We start from the raw sequence: 23,405 nt of genomic DNA, 5'->3' as shown, positions 1-23,405 counted from the left end.
TGGTTATTAGTGTTGAGAGCAGGGTGAGCCTGCTTTGAGGGGCCAGTTGTGTGTTCCAGCTTCCTGCCCTGACTGTATTTGATTTGCTAACTCTGTCTCTGTCTCTCTGCAGCTATCAGGCAGGAACTCAGCAAGTCCAATACTGCATAGAAAGACTCATACTAAGCTGATGTGACTCTTTAACTTGATATAAAACTGACTACGTTTTGTGAGCTGTTAGAAGAAAACGGAGACAGACAGACACTTGGAAGGAGGGAGAAACAACCTATTCTGAAAAGCTTCAGACACATCACTCTGGTGATAATGCTATTCCCCTCCTAGTTTGCAGCTTTTTTCTGACCTTTACAGCAGGGTGGAAAAGACTCTTAAAGTTACTGTAATGATTATGCAGAAATTCCTACATCTATCAGACAAGATCACAGTGCTTTGAAGTCTACTCATGTCAAGATAAAATTGCACATGTTTCAGAATTTGTTGTTAAGACAAAAAAAAAACAAACAGGGAAAAGCTTGGGAAGGCTTTTCAGAGAGGTTTTCTTTATTAATGAAGGAGTTAGCAAGTTATACTGTTGTACTTCAAATGTATCTCAGGTTTGTCTTCCTATCATATCTGATATTTCCATGAGTAATTTAAGAGATCAGATGTGTAGAGGTTCAGTTCACGAGACAAGGAGCAATTAGAGACACGTGCTTTTAAAGGGCAATATTTGTAAGCAAGGGTGACCTAGACGGTGATGACATATCAAGATTTTGGAATTTTATGATAGGAAGCCTCTCTAGTTAGCCTTCATGCAATTTTCTAGGAAAATAAAAAGGAAAAAAAAAGCAAATACAGTCCAGAGTTTAAAGATGTAGATGCCTTCCTACATTGTTACGATGCTTTACCAAATCTAAGACTTCGACATAAAGCGAATCAGCAGTCAAATGTAAATCATTAGTATGTTGTAGATTTACAGTAGATTTTGGGGCTTTTTTTAGATTTATGCATGTGGACATTTTGTAATGTAACACAACACAGCCAGCTTTTTAATTAAAAGAAAAATTGCATGTCACAGAGTAGCCTTTTCATTTGTAAGGCTTAATTTATGCCCAGAAAGATGTGGGAAGAGGGAGGGGGAAGGTGACACATTTTTATTACTTTCTACACTTTTTCTTCATCTTACATGCATGTGTAATAATGAGGAAAACATGACTTTTATCAGTAACCATGTTAATGGAACCAGGTACTTGATCCTTTTGTATCTTTTTTCAGTTTTCTATTTGAAATTCAGTAATAACTTCCAATAATTGTTCTGAAACTCCCAGGTGAACTGAACTCGTTTCTCGGTGAGAGAAAAAATGTTGTTGGCATCTGATTTGCTGAGGATGCCCCTGTCTAAGTGCATTGTCCTTCACCTTTTCACCATGACTCTGCTTCACTCTTTTCTGAGACTCCTTTTTTTTGGTTGTTCAGTGGAACAGAACAGCAGTAGTTAACCTGAGAACAATCAGGTCACAGTAAATGGCCCCATTCTCCTCCTGATTTATCTGCCACCCTCCTTTCCAAAAAAACCTTAAAACCAACAAAAACCCCCACAGCTCCACACGACAAACCCTGAAAAAAACCAGCAGTGAAATGCTGTTGGTTTTGCTCAACAATTTGGGAATCATTTTTAGGGGAGGTGATACCTCTCTCTTTCCCAGAGTTTTCAATTTTGAGTATAAATTTTTTATTTTTATTATTTTATTTTTTAATTTTCAGTGGAACAGAAGTTCTGCAAATTGACTTTGTAGTGCTTTGGACAAGGAATATAGATCAAAATCTTCCCTTTTCCTTTGCACTGTCTATTTTTCCAATGTGTTTGCTTTGGAATCTGTGCTGATCCAAAAGAAAAGTTTACTTACAGCTTGTGGAGAGTGTTGCTTACAAGTACAGGCAACTCCATTCATGACACAGATGCTTTCAATGGCAAACTGTCTAGAGTGCTGAACACCAAAGCAAAACAGCACTTAACAGCTTCAGAAAAGCTTCAACAGGAATTTTTCTCCCATTCAAACATTGCCTGATCTTATAGGTTCAGATTCTAAGTGGAAATATTCCCTAACTCCTTTTTTTTTTTTTTTTTTTTAATTAAGAGGAGAAACAACATCACTTTTCTGCATGCATTTATTGAAGGCATTAAAAAGAAAAAATCCATAGTAAGCTTGTCAAGTACTGTTTTTCTCAAAACAAGAGGAGGCATTTTCATCTTTGTTGATGTAGCTTTTTTTGTTTTACACAGACTTTTTGAGCAGTAAGGATGTTTACCCTTGTCAGAAATCATGTTTGATTCGTTTCTAGGAGGGTTCAGGAGTTACATAGTGGAATAGCATGGATGGCTAAAAGTGGTCCAAAATTAAAGGCTGAACTTCTAGATTGTGCAAGGAACTGGCTTATGCACTAAACGTTTTGTGCCTTGGTCTACAATTAACATGATTTCTGTTTAAAAGAAAAAGGAACAGATGTTGTCTTTTTGTGCTGCTTCTACGTACATACTTTCTGTAATCCCAACCTGCAGAACTGGTTCTTTCCAGAAAATTGGATTGAATTAAAGATTACTGTAGACATTTCCTGACCTACTGACAGTTACACCATTTTCAGAGATTTCAGTATTGAAAATGAACTGCAGAAGCTACGATTACTTTGCTTACTGGTGACTAAGTTCTTTAAAAACCATATTGTGGTGGTTCTGTGCTTTTGTACAATGGATGTCTTAAGCTGAGGGCAGTTTAAGGGATCCTTCCTAATGCCAGGAGGGCGTTGCTTTCCTCAACACTGTGATCTGACCTGTGATAAACCTGCACTATAGACAAGTGGCTACCGAGTCAACTGCAAACCAACTGAATGTAAAACCCTTAGTGCTGGTGCTGAAATCTCTTCAGACAGTCATGATGATTTCCAGTTCGTTGTTTTCAAGTTATCAAGTGTCAATCAAAGACTGAAGCTGTTCACTAATGAATGTTGACTTTTCATGCATTTAGGTTTACCTTCTTTTTAGTTTCTCAGTTCATTCTCTGCTATTTTTATCATATTGTGTCATTTTAAATTTCTTACATGCTAACGTTTTGTTTGAGCGAATGAAATAAAATTGCAATATATACACGTTGCCACCATTTATTTCTGAAACCTCATAGAAGACTCTCTGAGATTTACTACTCAAAATCCCCAGGTTTTTAATGACTGTGATCATTCCTTACTCCTTGATTCCACCTCTCCTTCCTGTTTCTCCATCAGAAGATCCAGTAGAGAACAGTGAAGACTTAACCTTATAAAGAATGTAACTGCAGGGACTGTGTACATTCATGAATGGTAACTGCTGTACATAAATTAAAATTAATGTCAAATGTATGATGTGATTTACATTCTCACATGGTATATACACACTTGGGTCTCTGTATCCATGGAGAGTGTGGGAGGGAGAAGGAAAGACTGAGGGAGGAAATAATTGCAGTCAGTCTGACTTCTTCTCTTGCTGCTTTTATGTTCATGACTTATTTTCAATACTGGTAATAAAGCAAACCTGCCATGGGAGCTCATTAGAGATTTCTGTGCACTAAGGACAGTTTTGCTCAATTTGTCTTACAGCAGAACACTGAGCAGAGCTGTTCATGTGTCCTTGACTTGACATCCTGAAGCTGTACTTCACTGCTGCTGTTGTTTGGCAAACCTTGGTCCCACTGCCAGGTTTGGCACCAACCTTAATGAGTTACAAAGGTTTGGGGTTTTTTAAATAAAATTGTCATAGATTCTAAAATGGTCTGCTGTTCTTGGGGCAGTGTTCAGGCACCAAGTATAAACATTTTTGATTTAAATGTCCTAACAGTGTTACCAACTCAGGCCATCAGAGTCAAGAGATGGACAGTAGCTACTTTTAAAAAGTTGTATATTAAAAGGTAGGGAGATGGTCTGTAGGGATTGTCATGGGCTCTTCTGGAAATGTTTAATTGGGCTCAGTTCCAGTGCTGAATATTGTTTGCCAGTGTCTTCTTCATCTCATCATGCAAAGAAAATGCAAAATCAAGAAGATGGCCTCATTTTTCAGTAGGTGAACAAGATGGGGAAGCAAGAAAAGTTTTTTCCAAAGTGGCTTTTTACTGAAGACTTTAACAATTCCTTTTGAGGCAGTAAATTTTCCTGATTCTGTAGGCTGTTGCTGGGCAGGAGGTGATGGAGAGAAGGTCAAAAGGGAGAAGTCAGTGATTTTGGAGGATCTGGAGCCAGCTCAAAGTTCTTGAAGCACAGGCTAAAGATCACTTAAATTGTTTGTCTTAAGGAATGGTTTTGGGAAATGAGGCTTCTTATACATGTGATCTGTGAGCCTTAAGGGAGAGAGAAGTAGTATGCTAAATCAATACTGTCACAACGTGTATTTGCACATTCAGAAGAGCATGTTTTTAAGTCAGCCTGTACGAGGAGCTACCAGGAGTTAATGATTTTAACACAATGGAAATGGTCACCTGAGACTGTTGAAATTGATACATCAGAAGATGTATTCAAGTCAGTCTAGGTTTATAATCTTAATTAAAAACATGTGTAATAGAAATTGATGTGATTTTCCAATATATGGTGAGGAGGGTTGGTTCTGGATGTTGGGAAAGCTCAGGCAAACCTTACAGTCAGAGCCCAGTCTGCAGGATCCCTGGTAATCAGCATCTTCCATTGCACAGGCAAGCTGGTAGTCACAGTGAGGCTGAAAGTCAAGGAACTTTGGAAATTTCCTCCCTTTTATAACTGGATCCCAGTTGAACTCTGTCATTATATGTTTAGAGCTTGGTGTCCTGGTTCTTAGTGTTATTCTCGTGTCCTACTGATAAACTGTTCAGTAGAGAAGATGTGGAGCAGCTGTTGTAGCTGGGCTGTGCTTTTCTCCAAGGTGCATAATTTTGCCATCATTGTTACCCAGTGGTGGGCACCAGCCTCTCCTCCCCTCTCAGCCTGTTTTAGAGCTGTCTCCTGTGTGACATTTTCACTTCTCTTTGTGACTGCAGGTTGCTCCCTCAGCTGCTCAAGCTCAGTAGAGTTGGAAGGGGTCTCCCATCATCATCTGGTGTTTGCCATCTTTAATGTGACTTTTTATCACCAGCCAGCTGAAGCCACTTAAGTGCCCAGCTATTCCCTGAACAACATCAACTCAGCAGGAAAGTTGTCTGTGCTGTAAGTGGAACTGCTTTTCCTTGCAGAGTCTCTGGGAATTGTCCTGCTGACACAAGCAGAGTAAAAAAGAAATAGCGAGGAAGTGGGTACAGGAAGAGAAGTGTAAGGGATTCTGGAAGTGTTCAGTCTACATGTAGGGAAGGGTGCTGCTGGAATGAATGGGCTGCAAGAGGCTTGAAAACACAGACAGCTTTTAAACCTGCTCTGGATGCTGATAGAATCCACAATTTGAGATAGTCAGGAGGGGTGGCTTTCTGGGCAGTCTGAAGGCTGCTTGCCCATCACTGTAGGGCTAGGAAGTGAAAAAAAAATTTACCTCTGTTGAAGGCAAATTTTCTGTTACTTGACATTTTTTTTCCCCAGTCCTATTCTTGTGAAACCTTAGACCCTACATTGCTTGGTAAGGCCTGTGATGCTGCAGAACCAGCCCCAAAAGCCCTCCTGAGGAAAAGGGGCTGCAGACACATTCATAAATGGCTCCTGACTGGATCTAGGGGTGTCTGTCACTGTAAGGAAGCCTTGTGGTTGGAGAAGTTAAATAGAATTTTACATGGCAGAGTGATGACAGAAATGCAACCAGAGTTTGGATTCTCAGAGGTGAGAACCTTTCAATATCCTGCTCTTACCGTCTCAGCTGTATGGGACTGAATGTCTCAGCCACAGCCAGTTTGTGTGTTCCACCTCCCAAAAGTGACTTGAAGTAGAAGTTAGGCTCTCAGAAAACTGAGATTGGCTGTTCTGTGACTTAGTGAAGTGAGGAGGAGGTGACCATCGTGCCCAGTTCAGTCCTGTTGGACACTGGAAGTTCAGGGATAAGGGAGGTGCAGTGCCTAATAAATGCTGGCTAATAAATCCATGTCAGCCATGGATGCACAGGTTCATTGTCTGATGATCAGGTCTTAGTCCAGCAGGGAAAGGAAATCCACTGCTTGTCACCCTTTTTCTTTTGTTTTCATCCTAAAGCCTGTTATTAAAGAGATAACACAGTCAGAGATTGGGGTATCTCCCTAACCTGACAGCTCAGGGTGTGCTCGAGACATTTCTGGAGGCAGAATTGTTGAGGGAGGCCTTAAAATTTGCTTTTGTTGTTCTGTTTTATGGGGGGAAACAAACTCCTTCAGAGATTTAAATGCTTTTCTCAGGCCTTATGGAGTCAGGAGAGCTTTTGTGAAGCTGTGGTGGCAAACTTACACCAAATCTTCACAAGGTCACATGCCCACACACATCTCAAAATACAAGCAAGGGGAGCACACTGCATACCAGTGACAGCTTTCAAGGACTCTTTAAATAAATTACTTTAAAAAAATTAAAACACTCTTTAAAAACCTCTACAAAATAACTTGCAAGCTGAAAACAAGACAGTTCTGCAATTTATTGGTTAACTTAGGGATGGAGTTGGGGTACTGCACCTTCAGGGCAAGGAGGTGGGGAAGTCACAAATCCATAGCAGTGGTAGGCAGATGAGAAGAATCCAGAAAAGAGGGATTTTGACAGACAAAAATGCAAATTCCTTCCTTGAAAATGAAGGAATAGAGTTGCAAAAGGTTTCAAAGATAGTGTCACACTTAGCATGGTCAAAACAATTAATGTTGATTGGAGCATCTGAGTTTTGTGTGTTCCAAGCATTCTGTGTGTGTGGAAAGCCAGAGGAGAATAAGAGAAAGGGAATGAGCACTTCAAATTTACTCTAATTTCTTGCTGCATTACTTTCCACTTTTATGCCATTTTTTCTTTAGAGGTGAGCTACTTGACCATAATCATGGTTTTTACATATTTGGCTAGCCTAAAAGGAGATGGGTTCAGGTGTGAAGGCAGAGCCTGGCAGGGGCATGGCTTTGAGCACTGCAGGATCCAGCACAGCCTGGCCCTGAAGCCCTGAGCACCACCAGGAAAATTGGGCTTTTCCATTGTGTAATAATTGCATTTTATGGATCTGCTGAAGGACAGCTTCATGTCACGAGGTCATTGCTTTTCCTTGATGCCAGCCTGCAACCTTTAGAGCAAGTAAGTCAATAGAAAAAGCAAATTTACCCTCTACATTACTCTAAAGGCAAAAGGGTTTGTGCTTTGTTTACTGGACCAAACCATGAAGGTTTCCCTTCCTGATGCTCTCAGCTGTCAGGAAGAAAAACATTGCACATGTTCAAGCCCTGAATATTCTCAGCTTCTCTGAAGTCAATACTAGTTTGGGTTCTTTTAGTCTGAAATGTTCCCAGCCATCAGATATAATCATCTTGTAGTTACTAAAATCTAGTAAACACTGGTCACCATTTTTATGCATCTATGAAAAATATTTAAGCAATAAAATATAACGTGAATTGCAGGAAATTGCACCTTTTTTTTTTTTTTTTTTTTTTTTTTTTTTTTTTTTTTTTTTTTTTTTTACTGGCAATCTGAATAGCTGGAATAGCTGAATTAGAGATATTGAGTAAATAAACAGCAATTACTGGCAAGTAAGGGTTCCTTTTTGAGCAAGGGGCTGGATGGCACCTCCAGCTGGTGCAGTTTGGAGCTGGCATTGCAGGGGGGTGCAGACACTGCAAGCCTTGAGGGAATTTGGAGCTCTGCTGCTGAGTTCCACTAGCACTAAATTTGCAACTGGTAAGGGAAATCCCTCTTTAGGGAGAGGTTCCTCACCAGAATTCCAGAAATGGCTATAGGTCTGCTTTAAAGGGAATGAAAATGCTCCCATTACTCAGTTAGTTCAGAGGGGATTTTTTAATGTCATTAGTTAATGCTTCCAGAGGAAAACTTCACTTAAGTGCTGCACAGATGCATCACAGCCAGACTGAGATTCTGTATTGCAAACTGTGGCTTAGAAACAGTCTTTTTGTATTTTGTTACCTGCATATAGATTTCATGTTCGAGTTAATTTCAATTTTTCTCTTGAAAATACCCTTTGGAGCAGCTGAACTGTTAATGGAGCTGTTGCCTTCCAAATCTGGACAGCAATTTCCACTAGGTGATTTTAGTCTTAAAACAGCTTTAGAAGAGGCAGGGGTGACTGTTCAGACTGCTCATGGTCTTTTAAAGCTTAATTTCATCTTTAAAGATAGACACATGGATATGAATTCATGTTTTTCCTCCAGGCTTCCTAAATCTCCTCCCCCAGCATCCTCTCACTTGCCTGTTGAGAAGGTTTTCCTAGCTCATGGCAGAGCCTAAGCTGTGTTGTGCATCCCTTGTTTCCCTTGGGGTTTATTTCTCTCTCCATTAGTTACTGTCAATTATTAAATGGCTCTTACCTGACTTTGGGTTTGGTGGTTTTTTTGGCTCTTTTTTTTTTTTTAACTTTTTTTTTTTTTCTTGATTCCCCTCTTCATCCATGACCCTTGGCCTTGATGATTTGGGTTATTTGCTATCAATAATTAGATTTAGGTTCCAGCAGACCTGTTCCTCCCTGGGGGTTTACTGGGGCTTTATTGACAATGCTGTGTTAGTGGTGTGTTCATTCTCTTCCCACCACAATGGGATCTTCTTCTGTTGTTGTCCAAACCCAGTGGTGCTGGAATGAATGGTAAAATAGTCTGTCTGGAGCTATGGAGGGGGGAGGCAGGTGATGTGGGCTGTGCTGCTTGGCATAATAAAATCCCATGGAACATCCCTCAGGAGTGCTCAGTCTGGAGTGTTGCTCAGGTGATTGTGTATTGGGAAGTTAATTATTGTTGGGAAATCCCCCTGCAACGGCAGCAGGAGCAAATGGCAGGGTGGTTCCCCTCCAGATACAATATTCTGCTGTGTCATGGGAAAGGTGTAAAATAGCTGGAGCCCATGAAGAAGAAAAGTAAGGTCTGTGGGAACCAAGGAATAAATTATAATGTGTGTGTTTACACCTTGCCAGCTTCAGGAAAAATACAATGGGCCCATTAGGAGAAAGTGTTCCTGTGTGTGACCTCTGTTCCCAAACACATAAGAGTCTGTTTATAATGGAAACCTGATCAAAGACCAGTTTCCAGGGTCTCAGGATATAGTGGGATTGATGGGATGGCAGTCTGTGTGGGACACAGAGACAAGAGGATCACTGACAGTGTTGCACCAAGACAGGAATAAGGAAAATGTCATCCTTTTTTTTTTTCTTACAAGAAATTATTAATATCACTGTAGGTTCCAAGGCTCTCTGTCTTATGGTGTGCTTTTCATAGGAAAGAGTGGAAATGAGTGGGGTTTCCCTGCATGATCCATCCATCCCCACGTTTCTGTCACATTTGTCTGAAGAAAATCCATGCAAGAACACAAAGTAGATTGTGGTAATAGAGAGATTTTGATTAGAGGATCTGACCCTTTTGTTCTCATTCAAAACCAAAGCTTTGCTTGTGTGAGGACTCATATTTAAAAGGAATTTTCCATACTCAGATTAAATATTCCTAGCAAACTACATAGGGGATATCACAAGAAATTTGTGGTATTTCCATTCAACATCTGCTATTTTCTTAGTCTAGCAAAGTAATTTAATTCCAGACAGTCTTTTAATCCATAAATCTGAACTCCTACTTAATCCCACAATTAAAAATTTCCACTTTTTTCAAGTGCAAAAAAGGTGCAGATGAGAGAACTTAGTGTCTGTTGACAGCCAGATGTACCCTGTGTGTTTAGTCTGCTTTGTCCATGGATCAAAATTTATATTGAACATGCACAGATACTGTGTCATGTTCCAAAAGAATTGTTAAAACAAAAAGTGGCAATGGTAGGGCACCAACAAACACCAATAGCTGTTGGGGGAAAAGGGAAAATCTGCATCTGCTGCTTCAGTTCTGCTAAATGTGCAGTTGGTGCATGTTAGTGATGGTTTTGCTCAATTAATTCATTTTTCTAAGGGATTTTATTAAATGATTCCTCTGTTTCTTTTGTTTTACTCCAGTGACAGTGGCTCTTGACCTCAGCTGTTGGTGTTACACTCAGGTAGAATCTTCTGAAGGGCAAAATGTAAATTTTACCTTCCAGCACAAACCTGAGAGTGACACTGCTACACTTCTAAGGGGCTGACCCCAAAACCTGCTGCTAAAATTTCAAGAGAAAAAGAAAGAAAAGGAAATGTTTCTGTGGTTTGAGTTATTTCCTGCCACAAAGCAACATCTTTGTGTGCCACAAACACAGTTAATCAAAGTTAGCAATTGTCTTGTGAGCTCCTAACCCTGCCCATGTGTTCAGAATAGAGATGTACAGGTGGTACCATCCCATGGCCAGTGGAGTTTGAGCTGGTAGGGCAAAAAGGCTTTGGGGGCTGGTAAAGTGAGAGCTGCAGCTGGCAGGAGCCTGGAAACAATATTTGTTAGGTAAATGTTGATGCTACTACAGAGTGGGGTGTGTTAGGGGGTTAGACCTTACTGCAGAACAGATGCAATCTTCATCTGCCTAAAAATCTGCTCTGGCCATGGAGAGGTGGAGGAGTAACTCAGGAGTGGTGCTGAGGAAAAGGAGATCCTCTTTTGACTGGAAGAAAGCACCTTGGGAACAGGAAAAAGCCATGAGCTGTAGATGGCAAGGGTCATGCTGGTACCATAAAGGAAACCTCCAGCTCCAGGAGGGACTGGCACCATCTCAGCTTTCCAATCTGGGGAGAAACAGCATCTCCAGAGCATGAGGCTCCATTCCTCTCAGACTCTTGACTGTTTTTCCTCAAGAAGAGCCTCTGGGCTCTTTTTTATGCCAAGGGATTTGTTCCAGTTCCCTGACTGCTGTGGGTGCTGTTGTAAGGAGGTTTTCATCATTTAACTGGGGATCAGTGAGATTACAAAGGAAAAGAAGCTCATCACATGAGGAGTGGACTCCTTTGGACGCACCTGCAGAGAAATTCCCTTCTGAAAAATCCAGTAGCCTGGGGTAGAGTTTTCTGCTGGAGGTGAGTGCTTCTCTCCCTCTCCACCTCTTTCAGAAGCTGGTAGGCTCCTTCAGATCAGAGGATGTCCAGGGACTGTGTGGATACCTAGTTGTCCATCTTGTTCCTATTCCCCTTTCTAAGGTGGGTTTTTTTACCTTCCTGTGCTCAGCATGACTCTCCTCAGAAACAGTGACCCCTTAATTATTGCTCCACAATTTGCAGGTCCACCTCCATGTCACCCAACCTTTATCACAGCACATGACCCACACACCTGACCTCCCAACCCCACCTCTGCACCCTTTTGTCCTGGTTTGAAGGACAGGTGTCTGCCAATAAAGGCAAGAGCTTCTCTTGAAATTGAGAATGTAAACCCCTTCCCTCCAGATTACTATAATTTTGAAATTAAGGGGCTCTCAGGCAAAGATATAGGAATTAGGAATAACAGTTCTTTACTAGGAAAATTAAAATAGAAATACAGTATTACAAAGAACAATCTCAAAAAGCACTGACAGAGTGAGAATACAACCTGACAGTCAGGGTTTTGGTAGCAGTCCCATTAAATGGTGGCTGCATCCTCCTGCAGTGGCAGATGTGGTTCAGCTGGAGCAGTGCTCCTGTAGAAGGTGCAGTTTTCCTCTGAAGGCCCAGTGATGATGTGGAAAGGTCCAGTGTTCCTCTGGAATACAGTGGAAAGAAGGTATTCTTCTGTCCAAAATCTCATTTTTTTATCTAGGTAGGAAAGGCTTGGCTGCTCCCCCTGGCTGGAGCATCTCCCAGTGGGATGATGTAATTTTATCAGTCACACAGTGGGACTGAATGGGCCAGCAGCAGATGATATCTGCCTGGAGGGAGGATGGGTTGTGGGAAAGATAAAGATGATTGCCCCAACTGGTTTTAAAGATGGCCCATTAGCAGATAATGGGTGCTGTGGAGATAAGGAATCACTGCCCCACCCGTTTTTAACACATGGTGACAATACACATTTCTGGCCACACCAACCCAACACTCCTTTGTTTCCTCTGGAGACAAAGCCAAGGTGCTGCTGCACTGGGGGAGGCTGGGGTGTGGTGATTCCTCCTGGCTGCTGCATGGAGCTGCACTGGCAAGCTCCAGGCTGAGTTCTGAGCCTTATCAAGGCTGCTCAGGCTGCTGAGCTGGCAGCAGGCAGGAGTGTTGCAGCAGCTGGGCTTCTCCTGTCACTGAGTGTCTGTCTCCAGCGAATGTAGGCCAAGAAAGGCAGATGGGTTCTTCCACCACTCTCCCACAATCTCTCCAGGGACAGACATGCATTGTCTGGGCAGATCACTGGCAACAGCACTGCTCTTTCCTGCTCCGAGCAGTGTCAGGATGTCCAGAGACTGAGAGCCTCACCAGGAAAAGGCTTTGGAAGAGGTGGAGCTTGATCTTCCCCAGAGTAGCTGCTGCCTGCTGATTGTTGGATTTCCATGTGTGTGCCTGGCCAGGTTTCTTGTATCAAGAACCAACAGCTCGCAGTGAAACTTCAGAAAGTAACTAACAAAAAACCCAAGCCCTTTACTAGCTCCTTCCTTGTGGAAGGAGCTGAAAGACAGGGTGGGATTCTTGGGGTGTCCTGTGCAGGACTAGAAGCTGGATTCAATGATCCTGATGGATACCTTCCAGCTAAGCTTATTCCACAATTCTGTGATACTTCAGACTGCCTGAGCAGGTCTCCAAGGATTTGGGCATCATAAACTGTAGGCAGGATGCTCCAAGTGTGGCTGTTTTTGTCATGTCCCCCACTGTCCATGTGGCATCTGCCAGAGGGGGTTGAATGCAGTGACCAGCACCCATCACATCCAGCTTTTCTGCTGCACCTTCACTCTTTGCCATGCTGTGGTTTCTGTACCAAGCCCAACAGAACTCAGCCCCCTGAGAGAGTGGGACAGCTATACAGGAATTAGGTGGTTTTTTTTCCAACCACCAGCTTCTGATTTAAGCAATTCTGGAAAGCTGCTGAGTAGGTACCATGATGTACCAAGTAACAAAAAATCTTATCTTGACAGTTTAATGTGTTTTATAACAAATTTCCTGCAGTGGCATCTGCTGGCAAGGTTAACAACTGCAGTGTTTGCAGTGATGTGATGCAGGGTGGGACTGCTGGGTGTTAGTACAGGCATTTAGGAATGTTCCACTGACCTATTTAAAATGCCATTTCAAGGACATTTAAAGCTCTGAGTGAGCAGGCCTGAGCTCACAACTAGCCTTGTTTTGAGATGAAGGTTAGATGAGGCCTGGGTTTGCTCCAGCTGGAATTTCCCTGCAATCCACTTCACGAGTTCTATTCCTTGCTTTAAATATCATGGACTGAACCCACTGATTCTTACCTACTTTTAAGGATTTGCTCTCCTTGAATCAATGTCAGTCCTAGAACATCTCAGCCCAGCTGAAGTCACTTTTCTTGATGTCTGCCACAACTGAAAAATGGCAGATGTATTTCCATAGTCAGGCTGGTTGATTTCAATGTTCTTCACTGGGATAGTGTCCAAGGAAGGGATGTGTTCCAGGATAGGAGCAATGCAAGCAAGAGGAGGGACTGAAGGGTCCTGAGCACGTCTCCAGCTGTGTAAGTGTTTCCCTGGCACTCACCCAGATGTGTGCAGCCTCTCTGAGGTCACCTACAGCTGCTGATGCAGGTGTGAGGAAGAGAGAGCGGATGTCATGCAAATCTCACTCGAACTAAGACTGCTCTGAAAACGCTTCAAACACTGTACAAGCTTGGGGAATTGTCCTTCACCACTGGGGACAGACCTTGTTCTGAGTGCTGAGAGAAGTCACTTCAGAGAAAAATATTCAGCAATTTGAACTAAGTAAGAAAAACTCTTCTTTATTCACCCCACCAGATAAGGTACGGAGCCATCTGAATCTCACACACCATGTGAAAGAACACAGAGTCTGCTTTTAAAGCAGAAGGCCCTCACAGTTCTCCAGGTGATGTAAAAAAATACATTTGATGCATTCTGTTCAGTTTACACCCCTCTTTATATGCAAAATCACTGGTAAATGAGCAACAACTGTAATAGAAACTTTAAAATCCTTGTACTTCATTTTACTGTATAATTCAAAGCAGCAGTCTAGTGGTGCTGTCTTTGAAGACCCAAATTATATGTTTGGTTTCAAGCTGCATGTTCTATCTAAAATGGCATTAAATGTATTTTAAATAATAAGTAATTATTATAGTAGTAAGTAAGTAATTACAAAAAAAGGAAGGGGGGGGAGGGGGAAAGCAATCATCTGAAATACATGTTTTTCCCCTGGGAAAACTTTAACTTGGCATAGTAGACCTGCACAGATGCAGTTTGGGTTCAGTGTTTCAGATCTCAATAGAAGATACCTACCTGTGTTTTATAATTACATGGTGAAACACTAAATTAGCTAGATGGGCTTACTGTTGTACTGCAGTATAACTATAACAATACCATTTACCTTTTTGCTGCAGAGTTTCAAGAGCCATATGTACATGTAACTTATCCTCTACAGCAGGAAATGAGAGAAATTACACAGCAAAGCACCCCTGGACTTTTATGAAGCATAAACCCAGCACTACTCAGACTATTTTAATAGAGAGCAATTTTTGTCTGAGGTTTTCATCAGGACAACTCAAAAGACCGATGCTCTGATGCAGGATATCACACTTCGGGAACACTGCAACAGGATCTGCTCGGGAGCAGAAGAACAAAAGGCATAAAGCAGCTTAACGCTGACCTAAATAACCCAATATATTCCTTTTTAAAACTCTTGCCGTGCCATCTGGGGGGTTGATTCCCGGCAGATTAGTGACACTTCCTTTTGTTCGCAAAGCCCCTCGCTGCAGAGGCTGCGCCAGCACAGGAAACCATCGGGAGCGCCGCGACGGGCGCGGCCATCGGCCACAGCGCACAAAAAACCCCAAACCAAAACAAAAATAAAACCCCTGGCCGCTCGTCCCACACCTCTGAGGTGCCCCCAGGCTGTCCTGGGGGCAGCAAGGGCGGAACGGAGCCGGCAGGGCAGAGCTGGCCCCGCGGGGCTCAGCGCAGCTCCCCGCGCTCATTTCCTGCGCCCCGGGTCCGGCCCCTCCCAAAAGTTCAGCTCTGAACTCTCTCCGAACCTCACTGCACTTCCCATGCTCACCGCCCCCTCTGCTTTCCGTACTAAAGCCCTCCTTGCTAACCCGAGTGCTGGGGAAATGTTGAGCCTGGGAGTTTTAAACTTTCAGTGCTTTCTGACACTGACCCCCAGGAGAACACTGCTTTTGACTTGAGGCCCTGGGGAAGGCTTCCAAATTGGAGTGATGGAGTTAGAATCACTAGTGTGTAGTTAGAATAAAGTGTGTAATTTCACATGGTGAAGGGTTTGGAATTTGGGGTTTTTAGAATCTAGTCATAGGTATGGCACAAGATGGATGTTCTTGGGCATTGTCTCTTCCTTCTTGTTCCTTCTTCTTCATGATTGCAGGTAGGTTTTGGACTGTATAGTTACTGCTGCACTGTTGGTCACAGGTGTTTGGTTATTGGATCAGAAGTATAAATAATATAAATTTTAGCTTTTAATTAGATAGTGAGCCTTTAAAAGACCTTGCAGCCAGCTATATTCACTTCCATTTTCTCTGTTTTGTCGTGATAGCTAGAAGTGCTGAAGAACTCTCTGTACTGGAGATAAGATTCAATAAACAACCAAGTCTGAACAAGAAATCTGTCTCTTGAGCATTCAATCCAGTCTCTGAGTGAAGGCAGAAGAAAAGAAGATAACCACTATCAAGGCTCTGGATTCCTGCAGCCCAGGGGGAGAAATGGATGGGGAGTCCTGGAGGTGCAGCTGGTGCCAGCACCTCAGGTTAGCTGTGCTTTGGGTCCTGTGTCTGGGAAGGTCCTGCCCTGGTTGTTGGATTTATAGGAATTTAAATATGTGACAGTGAAGTGAGTGCTGTTTATTTTGGGCAAGGGGAGGAAAGCAAGCAGTAAATGACCAAACTACAGGTGTAGCTGCACCCAGAAAATCACAGGAACTCGTGTTCCTCGGTTCCTTTTTTCTAAGGCAGGTTCTTTTAGAACTGATGCTGCTCTACTGCATGTTTGTTACAAGTATCTCGCTGCAAATGGGATACAATAAAACCTGGCAGGCTTTGGGGCTTAGCACAAAATGCTGCATCTCACCCCAAAATCAAAATATGCACAAGTTGCTACCAAGTGCAGCTGACGAAGCCACAGGTGTAATGTTAAAGGGATGTCACTGCTTTTTCATGTGTAGCTTCCAGGATGTTAAAACCTTTAATTTTCTGAACACTGTCAATGCTTTAAAAATCTCTTACAAAATACATATTTCAGTAATCAAAACTTAAATCACCATTCTGTCCCCTGAGCCTAAGGTTTAATCAGAATGTTTCCTGCATTTCTGCCTAGCAACACAAAAATCTTCTAGAGAAAAATGTACTCCTGAATATTTTCAGAACTTTATATAAATCCACATTTAAAACTATTTCTAGGGCAGCTAGAAGTGGTCTAGCTCAATTCCATACATGAAACAGTGGGGTGTGTATGTGTCTGTTGGTAGTCTGAATTGAGTTTGCCCTGAATGTACAGATTATAGCTGAGATTGAACTTGAATTAAAAGAGACGCCAGTTTGATTCCCTCCTATCCGAGCTGATCTTTCTCCTCCTCCAAGCACATTTCAATAACCCTCTTGTTATCTCCCTCCCAGTCCCCGCATGCTATTATTGTTCTTATCTATACGTTCCCTTGATTATGGCACTGCCCTGCGAGCCCACCAGTGCTCCACAATGCCTGCAATTACTGCCCGAGCCGCTAATGATGCGGCGCTGGCTGCTGGAGCTGCGTGCTCACCCTGCAGAACGCGGGGATGGCAAGAGCAATGTAGGTCACAGCGGTGTCGGGATCCCTTTGTGGGGGCAGCGATGGTGCTGGGGGGGTTTGCATCTTGTTCACAACAACTGATTCCCTTGGAGTCTCCTGGGCTTTCAGAGGAGCGGATTCCTGTGGGTTTATGCCGCACCCGCAGCTTCTGCTGTGATCTGCTCCCTCCATATAAAAATTCATCTGTTTGTTCAATGCATGCTGTTCTGAGCTGGATGCTGTTTCCTGGTAAAAGAATGCACCAAATTAGTTCCTCCAGTTCGCCAGCCTTCCCTGCTTTCTGCACTATCTGGAAGCTGAGGGTGGATCCAGTAAGCACAGGACCAATCCTTTCTGTGCTGCTCAGCATCTCCACATGTGCATTAGCCTATGTAGAAACGTTCTACAGCCTATGTAAAAGGCTGAAATCAGATAAAAACTGGTGCCTTTTATCACCACAGACCGAAATTACACTTGTGAAGTGGTAGAGAAATATTTCTGTGTTTCAGGTCGTTACAACCATGTTGCAGAAGTACAATATATTAAATGACACACCAGTGCTGAGGCACTGCAAATGCAGGATTTGCTCTTGAAGGCCCTTAAGCAGCATCAAGTACAGGTGGGGAAGGAATAGACCATGGAAGAAGCATCAGGGCAAGTTTTTATACTGTAAGTCATTTCCCACAAACAAGGGTGGGAAGGGAGAAAGAACAGGGATGAGAAATGTCTCATCCTTGATTTTTTTTTTTTTTTTTTTTTTTACATCATGTTAAAGACCAACACCTCGTAAATCAGACGTAGTTTTACTTAGCTAAGCGGGGCATAAGCCCAAGAACAACATCTAAAGTAGGGCAGGACAAGGTCACAGCTGTGTGCTGGGGAAGAATGCACAAGCCCTGGCTCCCAAACACACCACACACACACACCACACACACACACACACACACACACACACACACACAAATTCTTTCACAGGCTCCTGGCTCTGGAAACGAGCCCAGGGCTGCATCAGGACACCACTGCAGGGAGTGCACCCCGGGCCATGCCTTGGTGGCAGCCAGGTCCAACTGCTTTGTGAGAAAGTGCTGCCACTGACTGAGGAAAACAGAGCAACTCTTACACCACAGTTTACTTGTCCTGACATCTGGACACCCCAGGAACTGTGGGGACCAAAAAAAAAAAAAAAAAAAAAAAAAAAAAAATAGCAACAGCTTTAGTGGGTGTTGCAACTCTCAACTCTCCCTTCAAAGAGCTTAAAGAGCTTTCATCACTAAGGCTTGCAGGGATATCTGTCACACAATAAATGAAACCCCACAATTCAGTGACTGCAGAACCAGAATGGAGTGACTTCATGAAATGATTTCTGTACCTGCATCTGCTGCCCTTTCAATATTTGCATTTCTTTTATCTCTTCTTTGAGGAAGACATCTAAAAGCCACCTTGAGTGCAACTTGAGGCAGACAGACAGAGGTAAATCCATTTTTCCATATTCTACCTGGAAAATAAGATTTATTTGTTGCGTGCATCTAACAAGCTGATGATACAGCACTAGTATGAATTGAGAACTGTTGCCCTGTGCTGGTGCTATTAATATATTATTAACTGAAGGATAGCTCTCACTATAAAAATGGCCACAGGGTTTGCTCTTTTCAAATGTCCACCTGGGGATCAGAGATGTTCTCCGAGTCCTTTGTGCCCAGCACCAATACCCTGCAACAGCCCTCAGGCCTCAGGAAGCAGCAGGTTGGGTTGGCCAAGGCTGTGCAAGTGAACTCTCTTCATTCTTGGATTCACTGCCCTGATTACAAATCCACCCGAATCAGCAGTTCACATGTGTGTGCACGGAGCCAGCCTGTAAAGATCAGTGCCGTGGGCAGCGTTTGCATCATTAGCAGCCCTCTCTGATGGAGGACCACACAGAACTGAGAGAGCTCAAGGTAAATTACACTTTTCTCAGCAAAAAGCCAGAGGGGATAACACACTCAGAGCACAAAAGAACATTTACCAAACCCTGCCTTGTTTCTGGCTTGACAGACTGCAATTAGACCCGGGGAAAGCCAAGCAATCGGTGAGGCTTTGACCTCTCACACTAGGTGTGTGTTAAACACATGGCATTTATCTGCTAATTATCTGTGATGAAAACTGCTGTAAGGCTCCAGCCCTGCCTTCTCCTGGGAAGGGGAGAAAGCACTTGCTAAACACAAGATATCGCGCCGTATTCAACTTTTCCCCTATTTTCAGTGAAAGTGGAAGTCACTGCTTCGCAGAGGTAGGACTGAACAAAAGGCTTGAATTTCTTCATTTCTTCTGTCTTCATGAAAGTTTTTCCAAGGGGCCTCGGAAAGCACAGGAGAGGAAGAGCTGGCTGCAGGGGACAGCTGAGAGGTGCAACTTTGGATGAAGGAGAGGGAAGAAACCAGGAAAACTTGTCCCTGCCTTTTCCTTCTATGCTGTGAACGATGTGTGGGCTGTTCATCCCTAAAACAAGCTGGAGCCTGCAGCAGCAGTGTCACCAAGGCAGGCCCTGGGTGCAGGCACATAAAGTAGACAGGTGAGGGGGCTGTTGGGATCTGCTCAGTGACAATCACACACTACAGGAAATATGCATTCCAAAGGAACATGGAATTATGGTAACACCAGTTATAATAATATATATATTAATATACAATAACAGCCTCAATGTGCTGTTGGATATGGATAATGCTCCTATGTTTCTTACCAGCATAGTACTCTAGCAACTACAATACTACTGATCTGTGTAATTGTTAATTTTACCCCTGCTATTTTTAAATAATTTTGTTCTGTATCCTGTATACCAGAGACCAAATAGAGCCTAGATTAGACTGCACAGACTAGACTGCAAGAGTACCACAGCTTTGAATAGAGTAGCTGTGTTTTGTGCAAAAGATGTCTGATTCATTACAGAGTTTCTCCTCTCTGTCCAATTTTCTCCCTATCTGTAAGACCCTGCAGGAAACCACCCCCTGAGAGCATGAGGTGAAGCCCATAGCAGCTCACCATGATCTTGGTCTGTGGTTTCTTTGAGAGCATGTCTAAAAGCTATTTCTACCGAGAGGTAACAGCTTGCATTAAAAACAAACAAACAAACAAACAAACCCTAAAAAACTCTAACTTGGGGATGGTCCCAAATCTAAGCCCCTCAATACTTCAAGTTGGAAACTGGTCTGTGTGGTTGTGGTGTCACTGCAGTAATGCTGCTTTGGGAAGGCACAGTGCTGTTTCTTTCCTCTCTGTGCCCCTGCTGTGCTGTGCAGCCCAGAACTCACACCCTGAGCATGAAATTTAGGAGCAGGGATGGCTGAGGGTTTGGTTTGCTCCTCACATGAAGCTACACATATTTGCAGCACAACACTGCAACTCAGCTCTGCTCCTGTGCCACTAGCAGAGATGTTCAGCAAGTTTGGCTGCTTTATAATGGGATAATGAGAGGAGGTGGGAAAAATGCAAACAAGTACTGAAAGAAACCAAATTAATTAAAACCAGAAGCCTGAAGTGCTTTTATTTTCCTTTCTCTTTTTTTTCTTCTTGCTCTTTTATTTCTTCTTTCTCATTTTCTTTCTTTCTTTCTTTCTTTCTTTCTTTCTTTCTTTCTTTCTTTCTTTCTTTCTTTCTTTCTTTCTTTCTTTCTTTCTTTCTTTCTTTCTTTCTTTCTTTCTTTCTTTCTTTCTTTCTTTCTTTCTTTCTTTCTTTCTTTCTTTCTTTCTTTCTTTCTTTCTTTCTTTCTTTCTCTTTCTATCTTTCTTTCTTTCTTTCTTTCTTTCTTTCTTTCTTTCTTTCTTCCCTTCTCTCTTTCTTTCTTTCTTTCTTTCTTTCTCTTTTTATCTTTCTATCTTTTTTTCTTTCTTTCTTTCTTTCTTTCTCTTTCTATCTTTCTTATCTTTCTTTCTTTCTTTTTTCCTTTCTCCTTTCTTTCTTTCCTTTTTTATCCCCTTCTTTTTGTGTTTTGTTTCACACTTGCACTGTGCCATGTTCTAAAATGGGGTAATTTGCAGGAGCTTAGGAGAAATTGCTGTGACAGGCAGCATGGCTGAAGACTCTATCTCAGAATTGCCCTCCCTGGAGCAGCTGCTCAGGATGCCAGGGATACAATACTTTTCCTGTCTGAGAAACAAAACAGTAAGGCTCAAACTCATGGCTTCTGGAAAAACTTACAGGCAAACTTCTTACACATTGAATGTGCTGAAGTACAAACTAGATTTAAAGAGAGTTGAGCAGATTTCAAGTAAAAAGTGCTTTCAGGAATTTCAGAGACGTTTATGTTATAAATCATGTCGTTCTGCATAACTGTATAGTTAAGAATTCTATAGCATTAATATATTGTGAATTATTTGCAATATATGGCCTATATAATGAGATAAATTTGCAGTTACAGATTTTTTATGTATTTATAAATAGTTTCTTGCATGTTTATAAGCCTGTAAGCTCTGATTTGTTTTAACTATTCAGTTATAGACAACTTCTCTGCAGTGTAGGACTTCATTCCTCCCAGGCCTCTTGGGAGCTGTGAGATTTTGTCTGTTTGCCTGCACATGAAAAACCATGGTAAAGCCAAAACAGCTCCACCTATGCTAACAAAAATAAGGCAGAATAAAGAGGATGAGTAGGCACAAGTCACTAAAGAATAGCAGGACTCTCATTTTGCAAAGGGAAGTCAGTGGAAATCTTTGGTGCTGACTTAGAGATACCCAGGGAGCATGGAGGGAAACAAAGCAGAAACTGGGCTCCCTTTGCTCTTAAAAGTGATGATTTCAACTCCTTATCCATGACCCTGCAAGGAAAGGAAAGTTTAGACAAGTACAATGAATGAGCATAGCAACTGAATAAATACAAAGTGGCCAAACAAGTCATATTTAATATTTTTTTTTTTTTCAGTTTTCTTAGAGGCTGCCTACAGGAATAGACTGTGTTGTGGAGAGGGATTTGGTGCTTTGAAAAGAGGAAATTCCCCTCTCCCAGCAAAGGAAATGTGCTGTGCCTCAGAAGGCTCAAGGAGCGTTTGTCTGCTGTGTACAGGAAGGGAAAAGCATTTCATTTTGAACTTGAAAGCAAAACCGGGTTTCAAGTGAACAGTAGAGCAGCAGCATCACTGGCAAAGTTTGTGGTTTGGTGACCTGCTATCTTGGTTTGAAAGACAAATGTCTGCTAAGGAAGGAGGAGCTTCTATTGAAATGGCAGATGTAAACTTCTTCCCTTTGAATTACTATTAATTTTGAAATTAAAAGGCTCCTAGGCAAAGTCATTTATTAGTATATGTAAATATAGAACAAGCAAACAAGCAAGCAAACAAACAACAGCTTAATAGGCGAATTAAAATAAAATGCCGTAGTACAAAAAGACACTGACAGAGTCAGAATACAGCCTGACACCCTGTCAGTCAGTCAGGGTGTTGGCAGCAGTCCCATTCAATGGTGGCTGCATCCTCCTGCAGTGCCAGATGTGGTTCAGCTGGAGCAGTGCTTCTGTAGAAGGTGCAGTTTTCCTCTGAAGGTCCAGGGATGATGTAGAAGGGTCTGGTTTTCCTCTGGAATAGGCTGCCTGGGGTGTTCTAAATTTCAGATTATATCTAGGTAGGAAAAGCTTGGGTCCTCCCTCTGCCTGGAGCATCTCTCAATGGGATGATGTAATTTTATCAGTCATGCAGTGGGACTCAATGGCCCATTAACAGAAGATACCTCCCTGGAGGAAGGATGGGCTGTGGAAAAGATAAGGATCACTGCCCCACTTGGTCTTAACAGATAGTGATAGAATACATACTTTTGGTTGCATCCTGCTTTGCAAGCCAAGACACCTGCACAGTTCCTTCACTGAGATGTAAATATGTAGGCAAGAAAGGATATACAGAAAGGCCTGTTCCTGAGGTTTTCCTTTGAAGGGAAGGGAGAAGCCTCCCCAGATTTTGTGCATTTATGAAATAGACCTTTTTAAAGTGAGGGCTGCAGGGAAAAGGGGGAACTGCAACAGGTGCTATATCAATAGGTGTCTACAAATCTGCTTTAGTGGTCTGAATATTATGGTGTTTCTGAAAATCATATTTTCAAGCCAAGTGATGCTGATCTATGCACCCCAAACCCAAACAACTCTCCTTCAAACTTGAAAATGCTGTAAAACACCAGCTTTGAAGCAAGGCTCGAGGATGCAGTGATGATCTCCTGATTTCTGTTTGACCTTGCCAGCTGCAGCCAGCAAAAGCAGCCCAGGCTTTTTCAGCCATCAGGAGCTGCTCCAAAATTCTGTCAGGATTTTATCTTTTTTTCCCTCCTTCAGGTGAAAGCTCATGCAGTGTCTCAGTGCCAAAGTGGCACGTGAAGATGGGGTGGCTGTTGCTCCTCCACAGAGCCCAAACTTGGCCAGTCCAGGAAATGGCTCTGCAGCCACCACAGCCTCACCAAAGGCTGGTGCAATGCCAGCAGAGGTTGTAACTGGGGAACACGTGTTCTGAGAAATGTCATTATATGTAGCAGAGAGGAAGGGAACAGAGAAGTAACCGGGTATCCTCTCGATTGTGGTGTGGTTTCCAGCCCTGCTTGCCCAATTGCCTCTGCAC

At 42.6% G+C, this 23,405-nt stretch overlaps 1 protein-coding gene across 7 annotated transcripts in view; it reads left to right on the top strand.

Moving 5' to 3' along the window:
* Positions 1-3,118, top strand: part of ENAH (ENAH actin regulator) — an 87,615-nt gene extending 84,497 nt beyond the window's left edge. For all 7 annotated transcript variants that reach the window (XM_079298826.1, XM_079298825.1, XM_079298824.1 and 4 more), the window contains one exon: positions 113-3,118. In XM_079298826.1, the coding sequence (XP_079154952.1) occupies positions 113-150 (38 nt within the window). In that variant the 3' untranslated portion in view covers positions 151-3,118. The remainder of the gene's footprint in view (positions 1-112) is intronic.
* The last annotated feature ends 20,287 nt before the right edge of the window (positions 3,119-23,405 follow it).

The sequence above is a fragment of the Erithacus rubecula genome, assembly GCF_903797595.1.
Source record: "Erithacus rubecula genome assembly, chromosome: 2".
NCBI lineage: Eukaryota > Metazoa > Chordata > Aves > Passeriformes > Muscicapidae > Erithacus > Erithacus rubecula.
This window is presented reverse-complemented; position numbering and strand designations above follow the sequence as displayed.